General features: G+C 42.1%; 1 protein-coding gene across 2 annotated transcripts in view; it reads right to left on the bottom strand.

The window, feature by feature from the left end:
- Nucleotides 1–16,191, bottom strand: part of tsen15 (TSEN15 tRNA splicing endonuclease subunit) — a 55,666-nt gene extending 39,475 nt beyond the window's left edge. For both annotated transcript variants that reach the window (XM_059984837.1, XM_059984838.1), the window contains exons 1-3: nt 16,053–16,191; nt 15,026–15,107; nt 4,171–4,306 (exon numbers count right to left, since the gene is read on the bottom strand). In XM_059984837.1, the coding sequence (XP_059840820.1) occupies nt 4,171–4,306; nt 15,026–15,107; nt 16,053–16,142 (308 nt within the window). In that variant the 5' untranslated portion in view covers nt 16,143–16,191. The remainder of the gene's footprint in view (nt 1–4,170; nt 4,307–15,025; nt 15,108–16,052) is intronic.
- Nucleotides 16,192–16,854: the final 663 nt, after the last annotated feature.

The raw sequence follows: 16,854 nt of genomic DNA, 5'->3' as shown, positions 1-16,854 counted from the left end.
TAGGACAGTGAAAGGATGCAAAGCTAGGCTGAGAAGTGGCAATCCAGAAAAGTTTGAAGTGACACACTTTGGAAGGGCAAACCTGAAGACAGAGTACAAGGTTAATGGCAGGATTCTTACCACTGTGGAGGAACAGAGGAATCTTAGGGTTCATATCCAGAGATCCTTCAAAATTAAGACGAAAGTTGAAAGGATGGTCAAGAAGGCCTATGGTGTGTTGCCCTTCATTAGTCGGATTGAATTCAAGAGCCATGGAGTAATGTTGTAGCTCTATAAAACTCTGGGTGGACTACACTTGGTATATTATGTTCATTTCTGGTCATCTCATCATGGGGAGGTTATGGTGCTTACTTAGGGTGCAGAGGAGATTTTCAAGATGTTGCCTGGATTAGGGAGCATGTTTTATGAGGAAAGGTTGGGCACTCTACGGCTATTCTCTTTGCAGTGAAGGAGAATGAGAAGCGACCTGATAGAGGAAAATAAGGTGATAAGAGGCATACTGTGGATAGCTAGTGCCTTTTTCCCCAGGGAGCTAATGGCTAATATGAGAAGACATGCTTTGAAGGTGACTGGAGAAAAGCACAAAGGTGTCAAGGGCAGTTTTTTTTTTTAAAACACTGTTGTGGGTGGTACCACACTTCCAAGGTGGTACTAGAGGTGGGTAAATTAGGGAGATTTAAGAGACCCAGACAGGCACAAAGATTTTAAAAAAAAGGAAGGCTATGTAGGAAGGAAGAGTTACACTGATCTTGGAATAAGTCAAAAGGACAGCAAAATATCATGGCTGAAGTGTCTGAACTGTGCCATACTACGTTCTATGATTTGAGCAAAGCTTGAACAGCATTTTGGCAATCGAGTCAAAGCAATTCTCTCAGATTTCAAACGCAATGAAAATATTTTGTTTAAACAGAAGTATTAAAATAAAACTGGAAAAGCTACCTAATTAAAATAAGTACATCCTCTACAACATTATTTCCTGATCAATTCTGTGCCTCGCAAATTCCTTCAATTAGAGCAGATCTAGCAGATAAAATCACAAATGAGAAAGCTGTTTACATTTCATTTTATAGAACATAACTGCAATGTAGTGCACTATGATAAAAATGGATCTGAATTCTCACTGACTAGTTAGTCCAAACAAATTTTGCTACTTATACCATATGCAACATTTGACAGTGTAATTGACAAGAAATCATATAAGTTGGTAGCAAACCACTGAAATAAATGAAAATGGAATGTTTGCATAGTTTGTCATAAAAGTCCATTTGCTATTTTTCAGGTAAGAAAATCTGACATGGTGATCTTACTGCCTCTCAAGTTGTCTAACAAGGCACCCAGTTCAGGAACCACAGGAATGGAATGTCTCCATCTCATAAGTTAATAAAACAGTCCCAAAAGAGAATGTCGTGTATTGAGATAAAGGAATCAAGAAGCAAAACGTCACTTCACTTTGGTGAAGCCTGCTAGGTGATGTTTCTCAGTGTTGTATTAAGATGCTCTTCTCTAAAGATTGCTGGAATCTGGATGCCAGATTCCAGCAAGTACCTAAAATTTTCCTATGAGGAAACAAAGCAAATAAATGGCTAAAAAATACTTGAAAACTCTACAGCTCTTTTTCAAAGCGATTAGCTTTATATTTTAGTAAAGTTCAAAATTCACAAAACCATGAGCTCTAAGAAAATCTTAAGTATAAGTGGTTTGTAAAAAATATATACGAATTGCACAATCTTGGGCCAAAGGGTCTGTTTCTGTGCAGTGTTAGTCCATCACTAAAAGTAAGAATTTTACATCTTTTGATATCAAATATTTTACGTAGCAAACTGTGCTTGCCTCAAGTACCTACGGATTTATAGAGCATGTTGCTATTAAGTAACCTCTCTCCTACCCAAGTCTTGCATTCAGAAATGCCACCTGCTCTCATTAGCTAACTGAACCACAGTATAGTCAGTGGGTGGGATCCAACATCACAACTCCTATACCATTCAAGTGTAATACTGTAATAAAGATGTCAATTATGTTCATTGATAGGAAAACCATGAAAGCTGGTGCAATGTTAAGGGAATAAAATCAGACAGAGAATAAAATCAACGCCCACTTCCACAAGGTTTAGATTGCAATGGCGTGTACATTTCCCGTATGCAGTTGAACCTGAAAGTCCACTGAAAGGTCCTAAAAGGTGACATCAGCGACAAATTGCATGTTATTTCATAATCACAGCATAGTTACCTCAGTCATTTTAATCTCCTCACTACGGAAAACAAAATAAATCATGCACACCATGGAATATAACGGGATTAACTTAACCTCCCTAGTCAGCTATCTGGTTCTCACCAGCTGAGCAAGTTTTGCTTAGGTGCACCTTGCCTCAAATGTTTTTATTGTAATGTTCCCCATGTTTAATGAAACTGAAGGCTTGACTCCCAATCTCGCTCACACCCAAGGCAGATTAATAGTCCTGCTCAGTCAAATGGCATCACTCTAGAAACTACAAAGCCTTTGGCAAATAAGGTGATATTGATATCAAGATACCACATGTGAATGTGGTGAAACAGCACCAGTTTACTAAAGTTTCTGATTTTTTCCTCCATAAGTGCTTCAACAGCTGGTCCACTCTCCCAAGAAAGCAGGGAGAAAACGCCACTGACTCACAGTGCAGGGGACTCAGGTTCGATCCTGACCTCAGGTGCTGGCTATGGAGTTTGCATGTTTTGCTTGTCACCACTTGGGTTTATTCCCATGTCCCAGAGATGAACAGGTTAGTAAGTTAGTAAGGCCACCATAAATTGTGTAGGTTAGGGTTAGAATCTGGAGGGAGATGATGAAAAGATGAGGATAATGAAAAAAAATGGGTTGTTGACATTTGGCATGGACTTAGGTCAGCTAAGGGGACTGCTGCCACGCTGCATTCCTTTGTGATTCTATGTGATTCTATGACTCTAAAGGACGATTTTGTGTATTGAAGCTGAAAACAGAGAAGCAATAAAACGCCACATTCAAATGTCAACAAGGAAAACCTTAAGAAAATGCTGTTCAATTGCTTGCAGTGCCTGAGACACAACTGTTGTAATACAAAGTGAGGTGTCGAGAAATTCCTTCCAGCTCCAATAAAACATTACCTTTTTCTCTATTCACAGATGTTGTCTGTTTGCATCTTTCCCTGCAAATTGTTTCTCTATCAGTAAATTAATAGTCTCAAACGAATAAACTCATCCCCCCCATCCCTTCCCACCGATCTCCCTCCTGGCACTTATCCTTGTAAGCAGGACAAGTGCTACACCTGCCCTTACACTTCCTCCCTCACCACCATTCAGGGCCCCAGACAGTCCTTCCAGGTGAGGTGACACTTCACCTGTGAGTCAGCTGGTGTGGTATACTGCGTCCGGTGCTCCCGGTGTGGTCTTTTAAATATTGGTGAGACCTGACACAGACTGGGAGACCGTTTCGCTGAACACCTATGCTCGGTCCACCAGAGAAAGCAGGATATCCCAGTGGCCACACATTTTAATCCCACGTCCCATTCCCATTCTGATATGTCTATCCATGGCCTCCTCTACTGTCAAAATGAATCCAAACTCAGGTTGGAGGAACAACACCTTATATACTGGCTGGGTAGCCTCCAACCTGATGGCATGAACATTGACTTCTCTAATTTCCATTAATGCCCCTCCTCCCCTTCTTACCCCATCCCTGACAATATTTAGTTGTTGGGTTTTTTTTCTCTCTCTCTGCCCATCACTCTGCCTGTTCTCCATCTCCCTCTGGTGCTCCCCCCTCCCCCTTTCTTTCTCCCGAGGCCTCCCATCCCATGATCCTTTCCCTTCTCCAGCTCTGTATCACTTTCGCCAATCACCTTTCCAGCTCTTAGCTTCACCCCACCCCCTCCGGTCTTCTCCTATCATTTCGCATTTCCCCCCTCCCCCCACTACTTTCAAATCTCTTAGTATCTTTCCCTTCAGTTAGTCTTGACGAAGGGTCTCGGCCCGAAACTCTCCTTATAGATGCTGTCTGGCCTGCTGTGTTCCACCAGCATTTTGTGTGTGTTGTAGTCTCAAACATTATTGTAATATACAGATATCAAAATTCAAGGTACCATGGAATGTTTCTTCTTATTTCCCCCATTACCTATGCATCAGATTCAGTAATTCTCCTCAGCTAACAACAACGCCTTACCTCTCATGACTCAGTGACATATGAACAGGCAACGGTACTACCACTTTCTTATTTTCCTGTTCTCCAGGACAACCCTGTAGATAAATCAATTGAAGCTCTTTCGATCCCTTGTAAGTCACATCCTTCCAATTCCTGGCTACAAATGAAAAAAAAAGTTAACCAACAAACAGAAATAAGAACTGCCCACCCTCCAAATTAAAACATCATAACTATAAATACAGACAGTCCCCAGGTTACGTACAAGTTCCATTCCTGAGTCCGTCTTTAAGTCAGATTTGTACGCAAGTCAGAACAAGTACATCTGGTATTATTTAGCATCAGTTCATCAAACGTTTGTCTTAGTATATATTTTACCTTTCTATGCATTAAGAAATGTATGTATTCCAAAAATTAAACCACTGCATTGCTTAGTAATAATTGTAGCTTTCATTGGGGCAGGGTGTTTCACATGCTCCATTATTCTCACTTTATCCATTATCCTTTAAAATTGTTCCAATCGTTGACCAACTGTAGCCTAACGCTTTTCCAATGACTGACGGCGTTTCACCTCTTACCATATGCTTTATTATTTCCACTTTATTTTCAATCGCGATCGCTTCCCATCAATGGAACAGAAACACTGCGGGTGGTAGGTCCCGAGCTTTGCCGGCCTACCGAGGTCCACTGGGTCCTAAGGACCACCACACTGAGACAGGCTAAATGGGACAAGTGTAGGCTATGCTGTGTTTGGGTATTTGATCCTCCACAATATTCCGTGTAGGTATTTAAACTGGAGGTGGCAGTGTTTTCTTTTTACGAGTTCGAGTTGCGAGGTCGACATCAATCCGGCACAGATGGTACGGGAGTCACTGGATCGACAGCAACCTGGCATGGAAACGGTCTGTCACTGGATCGAACTCGCTGATCTCACTGTGCCACCAGACAACTGGAATGGTGGGGGGGGGGACGGGGTCAGGGTGAATCTTACTAAGAAAAATTTAAGCCAAATACAAAGTTAAACACTCAACACAGTGTCAATGACAATGACTTAAAATGACGGACGGCGTCACAATCCGACTTAAGATGGCGGACGGCACCGCGATCTGACTTTAAATGGTGGACGGCGTTCTCCTTCCTGGGTTCGTAAGTACGAGGTGTCTGTAAGTCGGACCTTCATAACTCGGGGACTACTTGTACATTAATTTTCTATTTTTGTCTATGGTGCAAGCAATAAAGTCAGCTGTTAATTACATTTTTCATCATTCTGCATAAACGCTTTACCTTAATTGTATGCTTGGAAAACAACTACTTACATAATTTCATTGGGGGTGCGGGGTCATGCTATTGACCATCTTGGTGGTTCAGACTGCGTACTTGAGAAGAAAGAGATGTACAATAGTGGGTTTAAGAATTCCTGTCTTAGAACCATTGACAAGTGGCTCATCGTGTCATGTAAATAGTATTCACTGCACTCACGGAAAATGCTAGAGGAACTCAGATCAGGCAGCATCTGAAAATGAATAAACAATTGATGTTTTAGGCCGGGACTCTTCATCAGGACTGGAAAGGAAGGAGATTCCAGCAAGATGGCACCAGCGACCAACAGCGACATGCTGCACAGAGCTCACAAAACCAAGATACTCTTCTTCTTCTGAACTGCGATCGATTGCGATCAATTTCCTCTTAAAAATATACTTTTGAGCTGTCCAAGTGATCTGGCACTTCTGCAGTCTCCTGGGGCATTTGGCAGGGATGAGAACAGAGGATGCAGCTACAGCCATTGCCGTGATGGTATGAAGCAATGATTCCCAGTGGTGGAACACAAACCAGTGGTTGGCTGCACTACCTCACACCAATTATAGCATCAATTTTAATCTTGCTCGTCGAGAACAAGAGCTGACAGCTGAAAATGAAAAGGTGTTGAGTGCTATCTGCCTGTGTTTGACTGGACTCTTCTCGCTGCTACTGGCGAGCGCAGTGTTCAGAAGTCAGAAGGGCATCACTTGTTTCAACGCTGAAAGTGCTTCACAGCTAAGAACTCACGTTCGGGGACACTGCAGTTAATGTTATTTGTTTACCTTTTATTGTTTGCACAATATGTTCCATCCCCTCCTCCCCCCCACAGACAGACAGACTCACAGTGTTTGATAGTCTTGCTGTGTAGAGTTTTTCTTTAAAAGGGTTCTATTATATTTTTGTTTAGTGGCTATCTGTATAAAGACAAATCTCAAGGTTGAATACTGTACGTACTTTGATAATAAATGTACCTTGAACTTGGAAGATGTCAGAATAAAAAGATGGGGGAGGGAAGGAAGACCAGCTGGAAGCTGACAGGTGAAGCTAGATGGGAGGGATGGATGGAAAAAGGAAAAGGGCTGGAGAAGAAGGAATCTGATAGGACAGGAGCATGGACCATAGGGGAAATAGAGGGGTGGGGAAGAGGTGAAAGGAAAACAAAAATGTGGAAAAAAAATTACTGGAAGGGAAAATTAATGTTCATGCCATCAGGTTGAATGCTGCTTAGATGGAATATGAGGTGTTTCTCCTCCACCCTGAGAGTAGCCATATTGTAGAAGAGGAGATCATGGACTGACATGTTGGAATGGAAATGGGGATAGGAATTAAAATGGTTGGCCACCAGAAATTTTGCTTTTGGCCGATGGAGCGCAGGTGCTTAACAAAGCGGTCCCCCAATTTACGTCAGGTCTCACCAACATAGAGGCCGCATCTGGAGCGCCAGATACAATAAATGACCCCAACAGATTTGCAGTGAAATTTTGCCTCACCTAAAAGGACTGTTTGGGCTCTTAATGGAGGTGAGGAAGGAACTGAACAGGCAGGTGTGCCCTTCTTCTGCTTGCAATGATAAGTGCCTGGAGAGGAGATTAGTGGGCCGAGATGAATGGTCAAGGGAATCATGAAAGAAGTGATCCCTGCAAAAAGCAGTAAGTTGGGGTTGGGGCAGGAAAGGTAAAGATGTGTTTGGTGGTAGGATCCTGTTGAAGGTGGTGAAAGTTGCGAAGAATGATGTGTTGGATGTAGAGGCTCATGAGGTGGTAGGCAAGGACAACTGAAACTCTATCCCTGTTAAAATGGCAAGAAGGTGAGGTGAGGGAAGATGTCTGCAAAATGAAGGAGATGGCAGCATCAATGTTTTGAAAAGTAAAATGGTGAACCACAAGCTACAGAATGGCACTTTCACCTCAAGTACTATGTACTCAATTAAGGTATATTTCTGCACAATGTTTATCTCTGAAATGTTAACAATGACAATGGTCCACCAAGGGGAAGTGGAGCAAACAGCTGCATATACTGAAAATCCAAAGTTAAACTAAAAAGGCTGGAAGATTAGCATCCATGGAGAATCAGAATTATTATTACTGGCATATAATGTGAAATGCATTGCAATTTTGGTGGTGCAAAAACGTCAGTATTTGGTTTTAGACAATGTTCCTTCACAACTGAAGAAGTGGGGAAACGAGTATACTTGAGTGGGACAAAAGAGCAAAAGATCAAAAGTGAAGATGATGACTCTGATGCAAGGGTGATTCTGAGCCATTCCACTTGTCTCTGACCTACCCTTAGTTTCCTAGATTTTCTCAATGATGCCCAAAGCTCAATCAATGGCACCTTATCTTCCATCCAGCACAATGTAATGTTAAAATCAACAATCTCAAGAAGCCATGCTGACTGGCAACTACTGCGACGCCGCTGGTGGCAAACTGCATTTGTCTCTGCCGTTTGGAATCATCAGCTGCGCGGAGAGGGGTAGCCTGCCACATGGGCAACAGCTTGCTCTCCATATTGTCCTGCCCTGGCTTGTATATCATGTAGACAGCTGAGACTCATCTTCCACAATCTTCAGTGTGACCAGTGTTTTCTTTTCATATAGCAAGGTTCATTCTGTTCTTTTGCATCTTTTCATACTGTCCACTTCATGTTAACAGTTTCCTTGACCTGGAACACATCATGGAAATTTTCCTCACATTCAATAATGATTTTCCTCCATGGAGATTTATAAACACACAAAGCACATCAGTGCATTCCTTGCAACAATCACATTCCTTGTTGTGATTGTAGAGAATCAATATTCACTGTTTCTCTCTCCATTAATGCTGCATAATTTACTAACAGCACTAGCATTTTTTGTTTTTAATTTCTGCACTTACAGTTCTTTACTCAAAGTTTAATATTCTTTTAGCAAACAATAAAATGCATTGGTTGGATAGATTGGGCTTTGAATTTATCAAACCTTTTGGCATTCTTTCAACTTGATTGCTTCAAGCACTCTTCTGCTTAGATTTTGAAATATGCATTATACATTTTGCACCAGCAATGGTAAATGCAGACATGGTTCAGTGCAGCTTTTGAAATGCAGCACTGCATTGATAGGAAAACATTGAGTAGAGCTTTCACACAGATCACTAAATCTGTTTTAAAAGAGCAGTTCACATCTGTAAACATAGCAGAGAAAGTAGGTACACAACCAAATCACGTCCAACTATCACAGGATCGCTTCAGTTTTAACCCTTGGTGTTACTGTACTTATTTTAACCACTTATTTATTCACAATAAAACATCCGTGCGTTAAGAAGCAACTTTTCAACTCAGGAAGCTTAAAAATGTAATTAATTTCATTTCAAATATCCATTAAGTACATTGTATATATAAGATACCAATTATGAAATAATTTGTATTATTCTATGCACTGTCAGTCTAAGTGCAAATTAACCTCACCAGCCTCCCATTGGCAGTTGAAAAAGAAGTCCCAGTTCTTTCCTGCTTTTGCAGTCAGTAATCATACCTTAGCGGTTGGACACTGTATCCCCTAGCTGAGAAGGAAGGGTGGATAAAGGAAGCAGCAGGAGCGGAAAATAGCAGACACAAAACCACTTAATCACTCCAAGCCTCTCTCCTACCAAAGGATTTCCTTTATGATACATATTTAAAGTATCTTTTTTATTGCTGTTGAAGTAGCCATTTTTATGTTTAAGGTTATGACAACAAAAGCTCTCCAAATCTTCAGTCATCTCTTCCTTGAAGAAACACTTAAAAAACCGCCACATTCCTCTAGCAGGGAGTTAGAAAGGAAGTTGAGAAGCAGGACCACAAAGGTAGTAATCTCAGGTTTTCTGCCTGTGCCACATGACAGTGAATATAGGAATAGAATGAAGTGGAGGATAAATGTGTGGCTGAGGGATTGGAGCAGGCAGCAGGGATTCAGATTTCTGGATCATTGAGACCTCTTTTGGGACGGGAGTCACCTGTACAAACTAGATGGGTTGCACTTGAATCCCAGAGGGAACAAATATCCTGGCTGGGAGGATTGCAAAGGCTATTAGGGAGAGTTTAAAGTAGGATTGCTGGGGTGTGGGAACCGAACTGAAGAGACGGAGGAAGAGGCAGTTGGCTCACAAATGGAGACAGCTTGGAGACAGAGCGAGGAGGAGGAGGAGGATAGGCAGGTGATAGAGAAGGGACACACTCAGACTGATGATTTGAGATGTGTCTATTTTAATGCAAGGAGTACTATGAACAAAGCAGATTAGCTTAGAGCATGGATCAGTACTTGGAGCTATGATGTTGTGGCCATTTCAGAGACTTGGATGGCTCAGGGGCAGGAATGGCTACTTAAGAGAGTCAGGCTTTAGAAGTTTCAGAAAGGACAGGGAGGGAGGCAAAAGAGGTGGGGGCGTGACACTGTTGATTTCAGAGCTGCAGAAAAGGAGGAAGTCATGGAGGGATTGTCTACGGAGTCTCTGTGGGTAAAAGTTAGGAACTAGAAGGGGTCAATAACTCTACTTGGTGTTTTTTATAGACCACCCAATAGTAACAGGGACATCGAGGAGCAGATAGGGAGACAGATTCTGGAAAGGTATAATAAAAACACAGTTGGTGTGGTGGGAGATTTTAAATTCTCAAATATCGTTTAGCATTTCCCTAGAACGAGGGTTTTAGATGGGGTGGAGTTTTGTTAGGTGTGTTCAGGAAGATTTCTTGACACAGTATGTAGATAAGCCTACAAGAAGAGAGGCTGTACTTGATCTGGTATTGGGAAATTAAACTGGTCAGGTGTCAGGTCTCTCAGTAGGAGAGCACTGAGGCTGTACACTGAAGTGTACAAAGGGGGTTATAAATCTAGTCAAGAAGAAAAGTGTTTTCAAAAGGTTCAAAAAACTAGGTAATGATAGAAATCTAGATTATATGGCTAGCAGGAAGGAGCTTAAAAACAAAATTAGGAGAGCCAGAAGGGGCCATGAGAAGGCCTTGGTAGATAGGATTAAGGAAAACCCCAAAGGCATTCTATAAGTATGTGAAGAGCAAGAGGATAAGACACGAGACAATAGGACCAATCAAGTGTGCAACAGTGTATATGGAACCGGAGGAGATAGCAAAGGTACTTAATGAATACTTCGCTTCAGTATTCACTACGGAAAAGGATCTTGATGATTGCAGGGATGACTTACAGCAGACTGAAAAGCTTGAGCATGTAGATATTAGAAAGAGGATGTGCTGGAGCTTTTGGAAAGCATCAAGTTGGATACTTCATAGGGACCGGACGAGATGTACCCCAGGCTACTGTGGAAGGTGAGGGAGAAGATTGCTGAGCCTCTGGTGATGATCTTTGCATCATCAATGGTGATGGGAGAGGTTCCGGAGGATTGGAGGGATGCAGATGTTATTCCCCTATTCAAAAAAGGGAGTCAACATAGCCTAGAAAATTATAGACTGGTGAGTCTTACTTCAGTGGTTGGTCAGTTGATGGAGGAGATCCTGAGACACACGATTTATGAACATTTGGAGAGGCATAATATGATTAGGAATAGTCAGCATGGCTTTGTCACAGGCAGATCATGCCTTACGAGCCTGATAGAATTTTTTGAGGACATGACTAAACACATTGATGAAGGTAGAGCAGTAGATGTAGTGTATATGGATTTCAGCAAGGCATTTGAAAAGGTACCCCATGCAAGGCTTATTTAGAAAGTATGGAGGCATGGGATCCAAGGGGACAAAGAGTGGTTGTAGATGGGTCATTTTCTACATGGAGGTCAGTGACCAGTGGTGTGCCTCAGGGATCTGTTCTGGGACCCCTACTCTTCATGATTTTTATAAATGACCTGGATAGGAAGTGGAGGGATGGGTTAGTAAATTTGCTGCTGACACAAAGGTTGGGGGTGTTGTGGACAGTGTGGAGGAATGTTAGAGGTTACAACGGGACATTGATAGGATGCAAAACTGGGCTGAGAAGTGGCAGATGGAGTTCAACTCAGGTAATTGTAAAGTGGCTCATTTTGGTAGGTCAAACATGATGACAGAATATAGTATTAATGGTAAGACTCTTGGCAGTGTGGAAGATCAGAGGGATCTTGGGGTCCAAATCCATCAGACACTCAAAGCTGCGCAGATTTACTCTGTGGTTAAGAAGACAAAAGGTGCATTGGTCTTCATCAATCGTGGGATTGAGTTTAGGAGCCAAGAACTAATGTTGCAGCTATATAGGATGCTGGTCAGACCCCACTTGAAGTACTATGCCCAGTTTTGGTCACCTCACTACAGGAAGGATGTGGAAACCATAGAAAGGGTGCAGAGGAGATTTACAAGGATGTTGCCTGGATTGAGGAGCAAGCCTTACGAGAATAGGTTGAGTCAACTTGGCCTTTTCTCCTTGGAGTGATGGAGGATGAGAGGTGACCTGATAGTGGTATATAAGATGATGAGAGGCATTGATCGTGTGGATAGTCAGAGGCTTTCTCCCAGGGCTGAAATGGCTAGCACAAGAGTTTTACAGTTTTAAGGTGCTTGGAAGTAGGTACAGAGGAGATGTCAGGGGTAAGTTTTTTTTATTATGCAGAGAGTGGTGAGTGGTGGAATGGGCTGCTGATGGTGGTGGTGGAAACGGTCTTTTCAGAGACTCCTGAATAGGTCCATGGAGCTCAGAAAAATAGAGGGCTATGGTTAATCCTAGGTAATTTCTAAAGTAAGTACATGTTCGGCACAGCTTTGTGGGCTGAAGCGTCTGTATTGTGCTGTAGGTTTTCTATGTTTCTATCATTTCTGGTGTCTTAGAACCCAGCCTGCCGGATTCTACCTTTGAGATAAGTTGCTGTGGCTTTATTAAATATCTGCTTCATTCCTCAAAATAATGTTGGGTCAAAAATAGATTCATTATTAATTCAAATCCAAACCAAAGCAATGCATTGCAAGTCTGTGATTATTGGATGGAAGGCTTTCGGTGACATGATATGCACCTGAATGAATGCTGTCCTCAAACATGTCAGATTAGAACAAGAAAATTTCTGCAAAAGCTAGCAGTAACAACCATCAAAAAGGTGGAATAGTTAGTTATGCAAATAGAGCAGTATTCCCCATTATGGCAGACCTCATCTATTGATTCCTATTTATTTACAGGATTCCTTCTTCACTCCACCTGAACAAAACTTTAATTCAGTTATATTCACTGAGGTAAACATGTCCTTCTTCCTGCAACATTTTGTTGGGCTAGCTGGCATGTCATTGCATTACTCAGAAGACCTACACTCTGAAATGTACGTTTACAGTTTTGGTCACCTAACTCTAGGAAAGACGCAAATAAAGTTGAAAGAGTACAGAGTAAATTTACAAGGATGTTGCCGGGTCTGGAAGACCTGAGTTATAAGGAAAGATTGAATAGGTTATGACTGTATTCCTTAGGATGTAGAAGATTGAGAGGAGATTTGATAGAGGTATACAAAGTTAAGAGGGGTATAGATATGGTAAAAGCAAGCTGGCTTTTTCCACTGAGGTCATGTGGGACTACATCAGAGGTCATGGGTTAAGGGTGAAAGGCAAAAAGTTTAAGGGGAACAAGAGGCAAAACTTTTTCACTCAAAGGGTCTTGACTGTGTGGAATATTAGAGGAGAAGTAACAAAGAATAAAAAATAAGTTACCTCCAACAGTCTAACAGAAAGGGGTTATCATTTCCCTGTCTGCAGGTTGACTCATTATGGAGCCTAATGGCCAAGGGTAAGAATGACCTTATATAGCACTCTTTGGAGCAGCACAGTTGTCTTAATCTCCTCTGTTCAACCGAGGTGGCATGCAGATGATGAGAAACATTGCTCAGAATTGCTAGTTTTCCTTAGGGTCCTTTGTTCTATCAAAGCCTCCAATGTGTCCAGTTTGACTCCTCCTGTAACAGAGCCAGCCTTTCTAATCAGTTTATTGAGCCTGTTTGCAACACCTATTGATGCCATTGCCCCATAGAAGATCGTACTGGCAACAACAGACCGGTAGAACATGTAATGGAGAGGCCTGCACACTCCAAAGGACCTCAGTCTCCTCGGGAAGTAGAGGTGACTCTGGGCTATCTTGTACACAGCCTCTGTGTTGGTGCTCCACTCAAGTCTGTCATCCAGGTACACCCTTAGGTGTACTGCAGGTCATCACCATCAATAGTAACAGGGAGAAATACAGGCTTAGTCTTCCTAAAGTCCATTACCATCTCCTTTGTCTCACTGATGTTAAGCTGCGGATGATTCAGCTTGCATCATTTGTCAAAATCCTTCACCAGAGTCTTGTATTCATCCTCCTGTCCTCCCTTTATACACCCAACTATTGCTGAGTCATCAGAAAATTGCTGCAGATGATATGACTCAGTGTTGTATCTGAAGTCCAAGGTATACAAGGTAAACAGGAAGGGAGCCAATACAGTCCCCTGTGGGGCCCCAGTGCTGCTTTAAGCCATGTCTGACACACAGCTCTGAAGCCGCTGTGGTCCATTATCTCTGACAAACTGTGGACTACCAGTCAGGGAGTCTATTATCAAGGATACAATGAAGTGCCAATCTGCATTAAACAGAGCTTCTCCCCGCAGCAGAGGGATGTATGATATTGAAGGCACTTGAGAAATCAATTCCTCCCCCACCCACCATTCCTGTTTCTCTCTCTCACTTACCTCCTTACCTGCCATTACCTCCCTCTGGTGCTCCTCCCCCTTCTCTTTCTTCCATGGTCTTCTACCCTCTTCCCTATCAGATTTTCCCTTCTCCAGCCCTTTATCTTTTTCACCTATCAGCTTCCCAGACCTTTACTCCACCACTCCCCTTCTCTGTTTCACTTATCAACTTGTACTTCTTTCTGCCCTCCAACTTCTCTTTTTTCAATCCTGATGAAGGGTCAACTGTTCGCTCTTTTCCATAGATGCTGCCTGGCCTGCTGAGTTCCTCCAATATTTTACTTGGATTTCTAGTATCTGCAGATTTTCTCATCTATGTGATTCTTTTTTCTACCTGGATTAGATTCAATTTAAAAATTCATTTAGCACCTTACAGCTAGTCTCTCAGTTGTCTCTTGTTTTGCATCACCATCTTTCTCACCTCTTCAGTAGGCAACATTGCTCTGAACTTTCTTCTCGTGCCTCTACTAACAACTCGGCATTCTCCATTTGTACATGAGTGCATGCTTATATTAATAAAGCAAGCCTGTTGGAGACCAGCAGTGCTCAAAATAAAATCAGGAGATTCAAAAACCACAGTAGAGTGAGGAGACATGAGAGACTTGACACAGTAGAGAATACAAACAATAGAATTCAGGTTGAATCTCTCTGGCCCAGTGTTCCGTGTTCTGCAAATCCAGCATCCGCGATGCTTTGAATGAATATTGAAGATCTCTCTGACAGCATTTTTGACTTACAGAAACTTTGGGTCACAGGCAGCTCTTAGGAATAACTTGCGTAACCTGAAGAACATCTAACACTTCAAAAGAACAGTTGGCCTGTTTAAGAGGAAAATTATCAAGGGGCAACTTGTATGGTCTGGGTTTTCTATGCTTCAGCACCAGTTAAATCCCAAGGAAAATAATTTTTTGTTTTTGAAAATAATCTGGATACGTTACCTTCCAAAAGGTCAAGGAAAACCAGAAATGCAGCATACACTTGTGTACTCTGTCCAATATCTAAAGCCATCATCTCTGCATACTGAAAATAAAACTATGAATTAAAAATTGCAGCACTTCAATCCATCTTACATAATGCCTTTAAATATATATTTTTGTAGAACAAAAGAGAAAACAAATACAAAAATTTGGAACCTTGGGGATACAAATACATTATCCTTGAATGTGGCAACACAGAATGATGAAGAAAGCATATGGTATGTTTGCTTTCAGCAGCTGAGGCATTGATTACGGAAACTGGAACACCACGTCACTACTGGATAAAATCATTTTGCATTTGGGCTGCTGGCAAATTTATCACTATCCGAGATCAGAAGGTTTGAAGAGCGTTCAACCCTCAAGGGTGATGAGGGCCGTGATAACCAGACCTTGAGCAATTCAATGCTGAGACTCTGCCTCCAACCAATGACAGGAGAAAATATAGCTTTGCTTCCTATTAAAGCTGTTGAACATATTAAACACTACTCAAATAATTTACAAGCCATTAAATAATTAAAAAAAGACTATTCAAATTTTAAAAAGATTTTAAAGAAAAACATTTCCTTAAAATACTAACAAATATTTAATATGAAACTATAGCACCCAGATCCCTTCTAATCTCAGGTTTGGTGTTCTTATGCTAATGGAGGAGGGAGTAGAGGATGGAGGGTGCACAAGGACAACTATATGCCAAAATCAAGGTGCTGGTGCTCTCCAGGAACTACTGGCTCCATGCAGTGACAAAGTAACCAGTGCAATAGCATCCAGCACTGAGTGGGGGGGGGGGGGGGGGGATAGAGGGGTGAGAGAGGGGGAGAGGGGAGAGGGAGGAGAGGTGGGGATAGAGGGGTGAGAGAGGGGGAGGGGGAGAGAGGGAGAGGGGGAGGGGGGATAGGGAGAGAGGGGGAGGGGAGAGGAGCGGTGAGGAGGAGGAGGTGGGGATAAGTTGGTATTTGAGGTCAGGCCCTCCCTCAGGTCACAGTCCTACCTTAGGATGATGTAGAAGCCCACCGGGCGGTCCCAGCTCCCCTTCCCCCGATGTATCACTCTCCTCCCCGCTTGCCGCCGCTGGCTCCATCGGTGGTGCATCAGAGCTTCACTCCGCCAGTGTAACCTCAATGTTTTCCGACGAGCCCACTGTTAATCCGATAGTTCCGCCTCCAGCTACGTCTCCACAGCTCGTTCCGGTATCTATCTGCTCACTGCCTGACAAACATCCTCGCGTTCTCCTGTCTGCTTTCGGACTGTAGTCGGTTCCTTCCGTTGGGATTTTTAAATATGTCTATTCTCTATTCTGGGAAAATAAATGGTAGATTCATTTTGATGAAAGACTCCCCTTTCCCATTCTGTGGAGTAATTAAAAGTGGATGTTATAGGGTAAATGAATTTCCACACGTACATTATAAATGTCTGCTTTGCTTAGGAGACACATTCTCATTCATAACTGCACCCAAATGTTAACATTGTTCTTATATTTAACCTGAAAGTGCACAAGTATTTTGCAATCTTTTAAAGTACTGTTTAATTACATTACTTTTCCAAATCACCGCACACTCCTGCTGACACTAAAATTAGACCTTGAAACGTTTACTTTTTGTATTAGTCTTCGTTCATTTCTGGGATTTATTTTCTAATTTTTGTGAGAATATTTGGTCTAAAGAAAACTGTTTTTGCTCGGAAGCATAATTTTGATCCATGTAAAATATTGAGATTATTTTAATTGGGCGGGTGAAGAGGATCTGGAACTGGGGCTACTGTTTAAAAATAAGGTGTCATCCATTTATGACAGA

Source organism: Hypanus sabinus, chromosome 11 (genome assembly GCF_030144855.1).
Source record: "Hypanus sabinus isolate sHypSab1 chromosome 11, sHypSab1.hap1, whole genome shotgun sequence".
Classification (NCBI taxonomy): Eukaryota; Metazoa; Chordata; class Chondrichthyes; order Myliobatiformes; family Dasyatidae; genus Hypanus; species Hypanus sabinus.
Note: the sequence above shows the minus strand (reverse complement) of the source record. Positions and strands in the feature narration are given on the sequence as shown.